This window comes from Gossypium hirsutum, chromosome A09 (assembly GCF_007990345.1).
Source record: "Gossypium hirsutum isolate 1008001.06 chromosome A09, Gossypium_hirsutum_v2.1, whole genome shotgun sequence".
NCBI classification, from domain to species: domain Eukaryota; kingdom Viridiplantae; phylum Streptophyta; class Magnoliopsida; order Malvales; family Malvaceae; genus Gossypium; species Gossypium hirsutum.
In genome coordinates this window covers 63,592,765-63,606,301 of record NC_053432.1, presented here as the reverse complement: position 1 = coordinate 63,606,301, position 13,537 = coordinate 63,592,765, and the positions used below count along the sequence as shown (strand labels likewise).

The 13,537-nt window shown below is 35.6% G+C and overlaps 1 protein-coding gene across 1 annotated transcript; it reads right to left on the bottom strand.

Moving 5' to 3' along the window:
* Nucleotides 1-6,784: 6,784 nt before the first annotated feature.
* LOC107889082 (uncharacterized) lies at nt 6,785-13,167 on the bottom strand. Its single transcript, XM_041076412.1, has 18 exons — nt 12,042-13,167; nt 11,858-11,947; nt 11,557-11,758; nt 11,352-11,463; nt 10,915-11,007; nt 10,695-10,776; nt 10,556-10,615; nt 10,422-10,474; nt 9,990-10,156; nt 9,147-9,360; nt 8,626-8,683; nt 8,459-8,515; nt 8,125-8,373; nt 7,813-7,880; nt 7,653-7,709; nt 7,457-7,550; nt 7,230-7,370; nt 6,785-7,115 (listed from the first exon to the last, which is right to left on the bottom strand). Exons 1-18 carry the CDS (start codon nt 12,936-12,938, stop codon nt 7,008-7,010), a joined length of 2,802 nt encoding a protein of 933 aa, XP_040932346.1. The 5' UTR covers nt 12,939-13,167; the 3' UTR covers nt 6,785-7,007.
* Nucleotides 13,168-13,537: the final 370 nt, after the last annotated feature.

The following is a 13,537-nucleotide window of genomic DNA, read 5'->3' as shown; positions in this document are numbered from 1 at the left end:
TAGACACTGGTGCCGTTCCAGGCAATAAATCTATTCCAAACTCAACTTCTCGGTTCGGAGGCAATCTTGGAAGCTCCTCCAAAAAAACATTTTGGAACTCCTTTACGGTCCTAACCTTATCCACTGTCAGTCCATTTTCTTCCGACTGACTTACAAATGCCAAATAGGCCTTACAACCTTTCCGAATCCATTTTTCGGCTCTTAAAGCCGACACCACATTGGACAAATAATCCCTTACCTCACCTATCACTATAACCTCCTCATCCTTTGTGGTCCTTAACACCATTCGTTTGGCAGTACAATCCAGGGTCGCCTTATGCTTAACATGCCAGTCCATTCCCAAAATGAGATCAAACTCTCCGAACAGTAACTCCATCAGATCTCTAGGGAAAATCCTACCTTGAGTTTCTAAGGGTATATCCCTATACAGTTTGTCTACCCTAATTGAGTGACCCAAAGGACTTAGTATAGATACCCCACTCACAATCTCCTCAGAGTAGTCTAAGTTGTCCATAATCCGTTCTGTGGCCTCCAACCAATATTCCACCACATTCGGGGCTATACCAGACACGCCCCTATAGATCTCCGCTCCGTTAGCCTGAAGTCATTCAGAAATAGATCCCCAAACTCCATTGCCCGTACTTGCCCTGGCAACCCTTTCCAGAACACGAAGCATTGCCTGTGACAGGGCATCATCCCCTGCACCGCAGTCATGAGACTCTACCTCTATTGTCGGTGGTACCGGTGCGTCCATAGCTAGCATATGTCTCGAAGACGAAGATCTCGCTCGAGCACTTCCTCGGCTCCATCCACGGCCTCTTGTACTCATATCGTATTATCTTGATTACGAATTTTTATGCATCAATTAATATTCCAGTGTTTATTACAGATGTTTTATGAATCAGACAGTAGTTTAGAGTTTGTTTTCGCAGAATCGAAGTCTAGCTACAGTTTCAGTCTCTTATCAAATTTTTCTATGGTTTCAGTATCATCCTATCTAGAGTATCCTAGCAGGATTTTAGTACAGACAGATAATTCAGAAAAATATTCAGAGAAGTTCAGAGTAATACTTACAGACTTGAGCCGGAGATTCGGAATGCCACCTTCTAAAGATCTAAATTTTGAAAATCGAGTTTTTCGCATTCTTTATAAAATTTTCGTTTTCGAAAATCTTTGTTTTTGTAAACCCATTCCACAGCCGAGTTGTTGTAACCTAGGCTCTGATACCACTAAATGTAGCACCTCAAACCCGGCCTAGAAGTTATGACCGGACCCGACATGCCACATCGAAGCGTTCAAAACATTTTATATTGTTGATCCAGAAAAAACTTACTTAGTGTTTTAAAAGATAATTTCATTATAGGTTAAAGTGAATGGAAGCTGTGCACCAGGTAGGAAACCGAAAAAGAGGTGATGAGTCCATCGGACTGCTTAAGTACCAAACTCCCTTTAGATCTAATCCTAGACATGCATACCGCCATTGCCACACCTTAACGTCATGAATATTTCTAGGAAATCGATTTGATTAAGTCATTTTTAGGAAAAGTGATTAATTTTGGAAAATACTTTCATTGCGGAAGCTTTGCTTATTGTCGTGTTATTTTGAAATCAATTATTGTTTTTGAAAACGCGCCCTAAAGCTATCCAATTTCAACATTTAAAATAAGTAATACCTATATTAGTAATACATATTAAAACCATCAAAAATAATTAAGCGGCCTTATTACATTTAAAAACCCAAAACTTCAAACGTAAATAAAAGGATGTCCAGTTCACCAGAAGAAAATCAAACTTTCAAAACGGGTGGCCACTCTGAATTCCCTCACAGCTCCAAGCCCACTATGGTTGGGGATTTCCTGCGTGGATGAAAATAAAAGGGGTGAGTTTAGGGAAACTCAGTGTGTAAGGAAAACCCATTCAAAGCCAAAGTCAGCTCAAGCCTATTGGGCCTAAGCCCATTCAGGTAACAGTGGTACTGGACCAGAGCCCTTTTCAGATTACAATAAACTGGGCCTTAGCCCCTTATTCAGATAACAGTATGGCCCATAGGCCCATTTCAAAATACATACAACATCAATAACATATGCAAGCCCATTTGGGGAGACTACTCAACCCACCAACCACTACACTCCACCCGTACCAGCCCTACACTCCATGTGGGGAATAGCTCAACCCACCCAGTTCAACACTCCACAGTTGCAGCCTTGCTGCTCAGTTAACAGTAAATTGAGGCAAAGCCTCCAGTACGTGGACAAGCCACTTTTAGTACTTCCTCCGTCAATATCCCAATGCCATGCATCAGATAATAACAACATGGCATGCAGTAAATAACAACAGTCAAGCATGCATTTAGGTCAATTTAACCCTAGGGGTATTTCGGTAATTTATCTACTAGGGGTAAAACTATAAATTTTCCACTTTTAAAGGTATTTCAGTAATTTATCTATTTTAGGGTTTTTCATGCATATTCTTACTTTTCACGTACTAACAAAATCATGTATCGAGGGTTCTTACCGAATTGGGTCCGTTGGCTCATCATTCCAATTTTGGCCCATTAAGCCCAAAAATATCGAGGGCACAGAAATCATGCACTTTGCAGTCCAGATTTTGCAGCTTACCAAAAACATTAATTGATTTACCTCACGAGCATTCGCACACTCGCAAATCTACAAAATACCGATTTTCGGCATTTCGGCTTTTCGACTTTTGTCGATCCAGACTAAGAAAGAGGGTGTTAGTTACACACCTGTTTGCGACGATATGCTGACGAGATCCACACACGAACTGCCTACAATTGGATTACTAACACATTAACCTAACTATTCAAATATGAACTACGTATTAACCCCTTACAATATTCGACCAACCACACCTACAGATCATAGCAAGCTTATAAGAAAACAATAAGCAACTCATTAACAAATTTTTGTCAATGTTTACCACATAATCATAATTTCACTGCAAGCTGTCTTCCTGAGCAACAGTCACTAAATTATTTATAACTGGAGCTACGAAACTCCAAATCAAGTGTCGTTAATTTTCCCTGAAAATAGACTCATATATCTTCTATCCATAAAATTTTCAGAATTTTTGGTATGGCCAATCAATACCAGATTTTTCTTAAAGTTTCCCATGTTTCACTATTTGACTAATCTAACCACTCTTCATTACGAATCAAATTTCTCATTGTACAGAATTCAAAATATGTTCTCGTTTATTCCATTTGAAACTAGACTCATTAAGCTTTAATTACATAATTTATGCAGCTTCTAACTCATCTCCCAAAATTTATGGTGATTTTCCAAAGTCACGTTACTGCTGCTGTCCCAAGCAGATTTATTACCAAATCACTTTTTCACACCTAACTTGCATGCTTGTTATTTAAACATATATATCACCAATCAATCATTACATATCTATGATTTTACTTAAGTATAATCTCCATTTCATCATTTTAAAGCACAACATGTTAGCCGATTTTTCCCCTTAGAATCTAAGGCACATGCATGCTCATTTATTTGGCTCAACTTCACCTATCTTCCATTTTTTATCAAAAGAACATGAAACAACAACCATTTCCTTCATTTTAATTCATGGCTAAATGCCCACAACACAACTAAAAATCAAAATATGCTTCAAGAGTTAAGGTAGAATCAAGAAGAACTCATGAACATCAAGATAGAAGCAAACTACCATGAACTTACCTTCAATTTTCTTCCCCAAGTGATCGAACATTCAAGAGCTTTCTCCTCTCCTTTCTCTTCTCTAACTTTAGGCTATGATGAACAAAGATGGACAAAACTTTGCTCTTTTCACCCCTTTTTCTTTTAATAAAATTTCATATTTCATCCATTTAATTCTTTAATACAAAAGACAAGAAATGCCCATCATGGAACATTTACCTAAACCATTATCATGGAACATTTACCTAACCCATTATCATGGAATATTTACCTAATCCATTATCATGGAACATTTACCTAACCCATTATCAATTTGTACCATGAATTATGGATATCAAGTGCTCATATTGTCTACAACAACATGATGGCTGGCCACTTCATGTAAAATGGGAGGTTTGTCATGCAAATCCTCCTATTTTGCACTCCTATTTATTTGGCCACTTTAATTTAGCCTATAGCATTTTCAAACATTTTCACATAGGTCCTATTTCATAATTTCACCCCATTTTTCTTATGGAACAAAAATTAACTAAAATTGCCGGGTTCTATCTTAAGCTTGGGCCTTCTAGAAGCCCACTAACATAATTAAACCTATGTCAACATTCACAGAATTCCCAAAAATTGGGGCGTTACAGTCGGTGGCAGCAATGACGACATTCCGATGGCTGGCGGGTGGTCCTTCAACAGTTGAGCAGCGGAAGAATCACACTCCTATTGGACTCTACTGAATAATTTGATTTCAGATTAACTATTCCAAAAATAATATTATTTTAATAGATTTAATATTAAATTTAATTTGATACTTATTTTGATAGTATTTTGTTAATTTAATATTAAAGTGATTATCTTAATATTAAATTTACTATAATATTTATCTTCATAAGTATTATATTAATTTAATATTAAAGTGATTAAATTTAATTATTTTACACACACTTGAATTCAAGAGAAAGTTGTAGTGAGAAAATTCTCTGAAGAAATTATTTTAGAAAATTTCTAGAGATATTTTTCTTATTTACAAATTGACCAAAAAGTTTTAAAAAATTAAGAAATTACCCTACTGATAAATTTGTGGAATTTTTTTTTGATTTGAAGCGAGCCCACACTTGGCGGACGTAAGCATGGGGATGATCCTTTGGAGCTGATATGGCCCAAGTACTTAATCTGAGTGGTACCAAAGCCACACTTATTCTTTTTGGCAAACAATTGATGTTCCCTTAAAAACTGCAAAACCTTCTTAAGGTGTAACACGTGATCAAATCAGCCAGCTGGGTAGACCAATATGTCAGAGCCTCCAACTTCCATCTTTTTTCTTCATCATGACAATTGGAGAAGCAAAGAAATTGTTGCTATCTCTGTTTATACTAGCTTGTAACATCTCTTGTATCAGTCTCCTCCATCTCACTTTTTTGGACTGTAGGGTAATGGTAAGGTATGAATTTCACCATCTTACTCTCATCTTGAAGAGGAATCCAATGATCTTTCAATTGGGAGAGAGGTAAACCACTAGGAACTTGGAAAACATCCTTAAACTCTGCTAATAATTGTTGAAGTTCCACACTGGAGGATTTAGTAGATATTGTCAAAGATTCCTAGTTGTTAGGAGACAGTAGCATAGGGTAGGGCCCCTATCCTAACATGGGGTATTTACTATGTATAGCAATTGCCTCCTATTGAAATAATTCGGTTTAAAAAACAAGTTTGTTGCACAATGAAAAATTAAAATTTTTTTCTTCTAAAATTGATTTGTTGTGTTATTTATAGTAATCAACTCTTACCAAATTAGTATTTGTGTTTTGGGTTAAGTGATATGGGTCATTTTCTAGCTTTCTTGCTTTCTACTAACACGATCTTCTTTGTTATTTTCAAACCATTGACTTACTTAGAGCATGGACTTCAAATTCATGAATCGATTAACACAATGAAAACTTTATGGATATTTCGATAGGGAAGATCAATATCTCTCCACGGGCTAGAAACCAAAAGTTAAACACTCTCAAAGAATAGAATTTGTTTGAAGACCAAATCTCACTAAATTTTAATAGAGTAACAACGCTTAATGTCGTATATCTTGACCTAGCTCTAAAACCTTAAACCCTAGCCCACAGTTTTTATCTATAAAAAATCACAAGAGTCATAGTTGAACAAGAGAATACAAAATAATAATATTCTAATAGAAAATATACAATCCTTTTAGGACTGACTAGGGTTGGTAATGACAATCCCTTTGAAACTAGGGTTTGCTGCCCATCACTCATCAAATAGGCTTGAAATGACTAAATAAAAGTACAATATTAAATCCAAATAGCATAATTTTAACAAAAAAAAAATCATTAAAGCAATGGTTCTTAAAAAAGGCAACATTAAATCATATTCGAACAACAATGACACCAAAAATGATTGAAGCTTATTTTAATTGATAAAGATGTAATATAATATTATGATACTATTGTTTTTTAAATTTTTCTTAAGCTGTTTATATTGTATGAAGTAAATACTCTCCAAAGTCGTCCTTTTTATCTATTTGTTATTTATTTGGTATAAATTTTAAAAATTTAATAGATTTGTTTTGAAAATGATTATTTTGTAGTCACTATTTAGTAAATATATTTATTAATTTAATATAAACATCTTTCGTATTTATTTTGAATTATTATTATAATTATTATATGTTACTTTACTCTCTTTTTTTTCAAAAATAATATTTTAACTTACTTTCATATATAATTTCAAATTAATATATTATTTTAAAATATAAAAAATCATTATCAACAATAAATAATAATTAAATATACATTATTTAAAAATTAGATGTGTAAAATCACTGCATGTGACTTACAAAGTAGCATTTTAGAAGACGAGATGATTCTTATAAAGAGAACAAAATAAATAAATAAAGCAATCTCAAAAAGGTAATTAATATATAATATTATTTTATTAATATAGAATATACTAATAGAATAAATATAACATATAATATAATAAAATATATATGACTAAGTTATAAAAAAAGATATTTAATATATATTTTTTATATATATAAAACTCGACCATAAGCTAGAATAGATGATAGTAAACGACTAAAACTGCAAACAAACCTATTCAAGCAGATTATCAAAATTCATTACTTTTTTTCCCTGTATATGTCATTGTCTGTCTCACTGTGTTCTCTTTTTTCATTTCTGTGCTACAAAACCCCAAAGGTAAATTTGTACTATGGTAATTTTTTTTTTAAGAAAGAACCTATACATTTTAGGGGAAAGACTCTTGAAGGGGAGAAAAAAAAAAAGCAGTAGCTTTCCAATTGCAATGCTCAAAATTTCATCACTCATGCTCTGGTTTACGGATCAGTCGAATTTCTGGGACTGGCTTCTGCAGTATGGATGTACCCTGGAAGACCATCATTTGGTAGTCTCTTCTATACTTGTCTAGCTGCAGCATATGCATAATCGTAGAGAGAAGATATGTTATTTTCATCTGTAGATAAGACTACAATTTAACCAAAGAAAGCAACCCTGCAGGCTGACAGAAATATTACGATCATACCTCCTCCTTTGTTATCTTGCTGAATCCGAATTTCTTCGTCCATATGGATTCTGCTTCATCAGCTGCTGGAAGCACGAGGTTTTTCACATTTAGGAACCCAAGCAGCTTTTCTAGGCAAGTGAAAAGGCATTGGAAATAACCCTGCATAGTCAAATCTTGTTTTAGTTACAAATTTCCAAAGAGCTTGGTTGGGTGGGAAATGTTTTTTCACAAGCAGTGAATGTTACCTGTCCTTCACCTTCGGTACTAGTTGCAACTAAGGGAATTTCAGCCACCTCCTGCCCAAATATCCTAAAAATACCAGCTGACACCACCACTTGACTGCATGATAGGAAAAGAAAGATTCAGGGCACTCAGATACAGCCCTCACTCTATAAAGATAATACTGAAAAGAAACTTGATGAAATAAGATGAGAGACTCACTTGACAGTTAACATTGCACAGTACATGCCACCAAAATCTTGGTCCTTCACACTTCTCCTGCAATACCATTTGGTGATATTATTCACAGAGCTGACTTAATGGGAGTTCAGTGCTACATTATTAGCAAACATTAAGTAGACAAGAATAAAATATTGCTTACCCATATACCATTGATGGAATGAGATCACCTTTACTTGATCCAGAGTCGCTTATAGGGTCAAAGCGTTCCTAATAAAAGCACAAACATCACATCATCAATAAATTAGTACTAAACCAGATAGCTTCTGGTTTACATCAAAGACAGATCAACACAAATTACAAAAAGATGCGTAATCCCTGATGCACTGCAGTGACTACAAGAATTAAAGCTCACATGAATGCCATAGAGGCTAAAGAAGATGGCCAAAAACAAAATGTTTCCTAGCTAATGATGCTGGTATCGAAATTGATCATCAGCAAGAAAACTACATACATGGAAGATCGCAACAGCTTTGGAAAGCAATACTCTAGTGTCATCAGAAGATATCATTTTTCCACTGAGAACCCTCCATCTTATATCAAGACTGGCCTTGCTCTCCAACCTATTTTTTTCATGTTTCTTCTTTACAACAAGCAGAGACGAGTCAGGAAGCTTCTCTTCCCCACGAACTATCAATTTCTGTAGAGCAGAATGAATTCTATTGCAATCTGTGCAACAAAACCACTTTCCTTCTGGCAACTCCTGTAGAAAGCATGGTGTCCAACTCATTTATTAAACAGGAAAAATCAGGAAAACGATGAAACTATTTAACAGAGAGAAATGGTACCTTAAGGTCATCCATATTATGATCCCTCAGACAGCCCACGTGATACTCTCTCTCACACTATGGAAAAATAAAATAAAATGGGTCATTAAGTGCCAGTAACAGGGTTAGAATATTATGTACAAGCTTGAATTTGACAACCACATACACAAACAGAACCAAGAAGCTACCTGATCACAAAGTATAACAGTGCGTGGACCAAATCCTGATTTGCTAAAAGCATGACCTCTGCAAAATTTCAAGCATGTTAATACAGAATAACCATACAAATTCTGAAAAGATTATAGAGAGGAGAGAGAAAAAAACTGAAACAGCAAAATTTAAGCCTCCGCTTGAGTACAGCACCAGAACATGTGGAGATCAGAAATTAGTCAATTTGCAAATAAAGACAAGCTTTAGTATTGGCTTAACAAGCAATTTCTCAGCAATGCAGACTGTGAATCAATCCAGAGATTTTAAAAATCTAGAAGATTCCAGGTCTATGCTATAATGTTAGATTTAACAACTGCTTGTAAATGGAATCCAGTTAATAGCAAATCTTTTGCTAAGCATAAATGTTATAAAATTATTAAAGCTAAAAGATTCCCATTCTTTAAATGAAGTGAGGACAGGAGGGTTTATTGAGGATGAATAGGAATGATTCATAACAACAAAGACATCTTCTAAATGGTAATAACAGAACGGTCCTGACCTGCATAGCACACATACGCTGGGAACTTCTGTCTCAGGAGTTTTGATGATTCGAATGGATCTCTTTGTTATCTGTTCTATTGGATCAATTCCCGCAACTCTTCCAGCAGCTAGAGCATTGGCATTACGTTCCACAAACTTTTCCTTTTGGAAGGTATTCTGGCAATATCTACAGTGCCAAGTACCAGTTGGAATGCTTGGTAGAGAAACACACTCTGCAATCAGCCAGTATCAAGAGCTCAACAGGAATCCATACCCATAACAAAAATGCATTTCTGGATAATGAATTAATTTTAAATGCTAACCCCGTCCAAATGACCCAAGGCACAGTGCACACAACCCAAGAGAAACACAAAAGCACACAAAAACCAAATAGGAAGAAATCCTAAAAGTGGGCACAATATGGTAATAGATTCTCATCTCCTGATGCTAAATTGAGTTGCAAGGATGGGGAAAAGGTGGAGGAAACACAATCCTCATATGACAAGTAAGACCATTAATCACATGGGTAAGTAACTGGAACATGTCACCAGAACACAATTAGGACTCCACTAGAGCCATTCCCTTAAGATTTTCATTATGGGCAAGACAACTAAAGGCAAAAGCTGTAACCCTCAAGTTCAAGGAAAAAAGACTCTAAGATAATAGTTATAATTTGACAAAACTGAAGAAAAAGAATTGGATAGACACATGCATGCGTACACACAGGAAAAGAAGGCAGACACTGAGAAATTCTTTTGGAAGTTGTTAAGGGTAATAATCATGTAAGCTTATCCCCAAAAAAGAGAGCCATCATTAAGTTTGGAAGATAATAGAATATTGAAGGAAAAAGTTGAAAACCGACCTTTGTGAAAAGCCCTTGGACATGTATTACAGCAAAATAGATTCCCTCCTTGCAAACAGATGCTACATAGGTCATCACTCTCATTTGTAGAGTACTTCTGATTTTTCAACAGGGATATTGACAATTCATGGAGAGATACTCCATTTGATGTGTAAATGTGTTGAAAACTGTAAACAAAGTAACACCACGTGAAAAACATATTCATGTTTATAGATATATACATACAATAAATGCACATAGTTTCCTTATATTCCATCCATGCTTAAAATTGGTGGTACTTGCCCATCCCAATATAACCATAATATCAAACACTTTTAAAAGATATACAGAAACTACATGCCCTGGAGCTCACAACTGGAACATATCAATCATAAGATTAAAGATGACCAAAAACAACAAAACTTGACAACCTAGAACTGAAGAGAGACTTACGGCTTGCGACGACTTGCCCAACCAGCATGAGCCTCAAACTGAGAGGGGCTTATCTGCACATTTAACATGAAGACTATAAAAGGACTGAGAAAAATTAGGAAGCAACATTTAATTGGGGAAAACAAGTAAGGTACCTCCGAATTGCAACAGGTACAAAGTATTCCATATCCCCTTTTATAACCAACAAGCATTTTCTGCAACACACCAAATCACCTCTTACATTAGACATGTTAGAATAAGACAAGGTTTATGGTAAAATAAACTAACACTAACCTTTCCACGAACAAAATACCCTAGTTCAGCTCCATTTGGCAACCCATTTTCCTCGAATACCAATTTATGCATCCGCAGATCTCTAAGAAAAAAAAATCAAGAGATTAGCAAAACAACAGAAAGATAAGTGACCACATCAACTATATACAGTAGTGAAACGTTAAACACACAAACAGATTATGATTATAATGATAATAATAACAACAACAATAATACTTACTTTCTAGTTACTCTTCCCTGACTCTTAGTTTGTGACGAGCTGCATTTTGAAGCACTGATTGGTGACTTTGGAACCACAGTTGATCTGGGTGATCTGAATTTAACCAAACCAAAAGAAAATGAGGGGTGAATAAGTAAAACTTTAAGAGAAATAATATCTTATCTTTGATCCTACAGAATGAATGAAATACTGCACGAGTAAAAGCAATGCAGTCAAAGCGTTTCAGACAAACAAATGCGAATGCGACCAAAGGGTTATAACATGGTAACATTCCCAAAAACAGTAAGAAGTTTCCATATAGGATGAAATTGCAAGAATGTTTTACTTTGCCTATTACTAATCTAACAAGGCCATTAAATCATAGAATTCTTGGATTTTGTACAAGTCAGCATGGTGATGAACCAAAAGACGGGTTCAAAACACAGAACAAACCATACCTATCACTAGCACCATCAGCCACTTCAATTGAGCTGTCTTGAGAATCTTTTACATCCACACATGAATTACATAGAATCATAGGTTTTCCAGAATCAGCATCAGTAATAGATGCTACAATAATAAAAGGAACTGAATGTTAAACCCTTGGAGGACAAACAAAAATAGAAAAGAGAAAATAAAATATAAAAGAAATGGAAGATTAACCTCTACAGTTCAAACAAAAGCTGGATTTCTTCATTGAAGATCCAATCACCATTCTCAGAGCATTCTCTAATGTGGTCAATGAACTATCTTTGCAGGCATTCATTACATCACGCAGGGTATGCCCATTCTCAAGGTAAATGTACTCTGCAGGACGTTTGTTTGAGCTACCAGCATGATTCTCATATAAGGTAGGAGTAACTACCTACATTCATGATAAATCATCAATAAAAAGAAACTACCATATTCGCTAATACATAAAATAAGGCATCTGAAAAAAACCCATTAATAAATAAACCCTTACATTAACCCCCTTGCAAGCACTGCAAAAACACAATATTCCAGAGCCCTTAATTACTCCTCGAAGCTCATTACTTCCTGAATTTCTTGTAACCTACGATAACAGAAACATTCAAAACCCAACATATTCCAAATAAAAGAGCATGAAAAAAACATTTCATCTACAAATTCTTTTTCCAGAACCATACCTTTGAGCTTCGGGCATACCTCACATTTGCCCCTTCAAGCATCCCTGAATCAAAAAGATCCTTTAACTTTGTAGGGAAGTTTCTAACAAACTTAGTAGACACATTAATTTCGGGCGTTATCAGACTATCCACACCTTTAACTCCATTATCATCACGACCACTTTTCACATCACTGGCATTCACAATAACAGCATCTCCTAAAACAGCTCCCTCCACCGTCTCCACCTTTGGCTTCGACGAGGATCGGGTATATGTACGTAAAGGTTTCTCTTCCTTCACCACTTCCTCTACCTTACTACTACCCTCGAGACTAGCAAAAAAAGGCACTATCGAATCCCTTTTACAGGGCTCACTTTTTATCACCAAATCCTCCTTTCCCTTTTCCCCGTCTACATTCTTCGTTGCATCCTCCAATTCACTTTGTTTCTTTCCAATGTCAACATCCATTTTTGATACCTTCTCTTCCTTTTCATCTAGCGTACCTATTATTGTCTTTTCGGGTTCACTTTCTCCCTTCCCTTCATCGCCAACCACATCTTCAAACATTGTTTCAATGACCACACTTTTAATTTCCTCTTCCACCCTTTTTGACTCCTCTTCTTCACAACCATCCACCTCTGTCTTCGGTTCTTCCACATCCACGACGTCGCTTTTGGCCTCTTCTTCACTCATCAAATCTATCGGTTCTTCCTCAACCTTAGGTTCTCTCTTCAATTTTTTGTTACTCCTCTTACCTGGACTCAACGCTGGTCCATTCTGTGACTTCCTAGACCGAGTCCGACCCAAAGACCCACACATCTCCGCTTGAACCTTCAAAGCAAACTCGAATTCGCGCTTCAGACCCGTTCTTACCCGAGAGAGCACCACGAAATCCTTCCCGTCAGTATGAGTCGCCATTTAAATTTAAAATAAATAAATAAATAAACAAAACCCTCCGATATATCAAGAACCCTAGAGCCAAAAACAAATCAAAAGAGATTCACAAAAACATGCATTTGAGATAAATCAACGGAAGGAAATTTTAGGGTTTTAGGGTATTTCCAAACAGCCAAAAAAAGAAAATAAATAAATAAATCTTAGGGTTTTTCGTGGGGTTGTCTGAATCACATATTGTGCAAGAACACGAAAACCAAACGAGGGAGGAGAAAGATTTATATACGATAACATTCGTAGATGTAGGATGACGAAACTACCCCTTACAGATCGACATCGTTTTAGATTTGTCTGGTGGGTCATGTATTTTTGTTATTTTTCAGGTGGCACCCTCAAATTTAGGTTTTTGAGTTAGTTAGCCCTTCTATTTGGGAACTTTGTAAACTTCAAATTCTAATTCTAATCCAAGTTAACTATAAAACGAATTTATAGGAATTAAATCCTGATTTTTATCTTTATATTTTGTATTATATAGACTTTTGGAAAATAAAATAAAATTTAAATATTTCATAAAATACTACTTTAATGCAAGCGAAAAGTTTTAAGGGGGAATGTTTATAAAT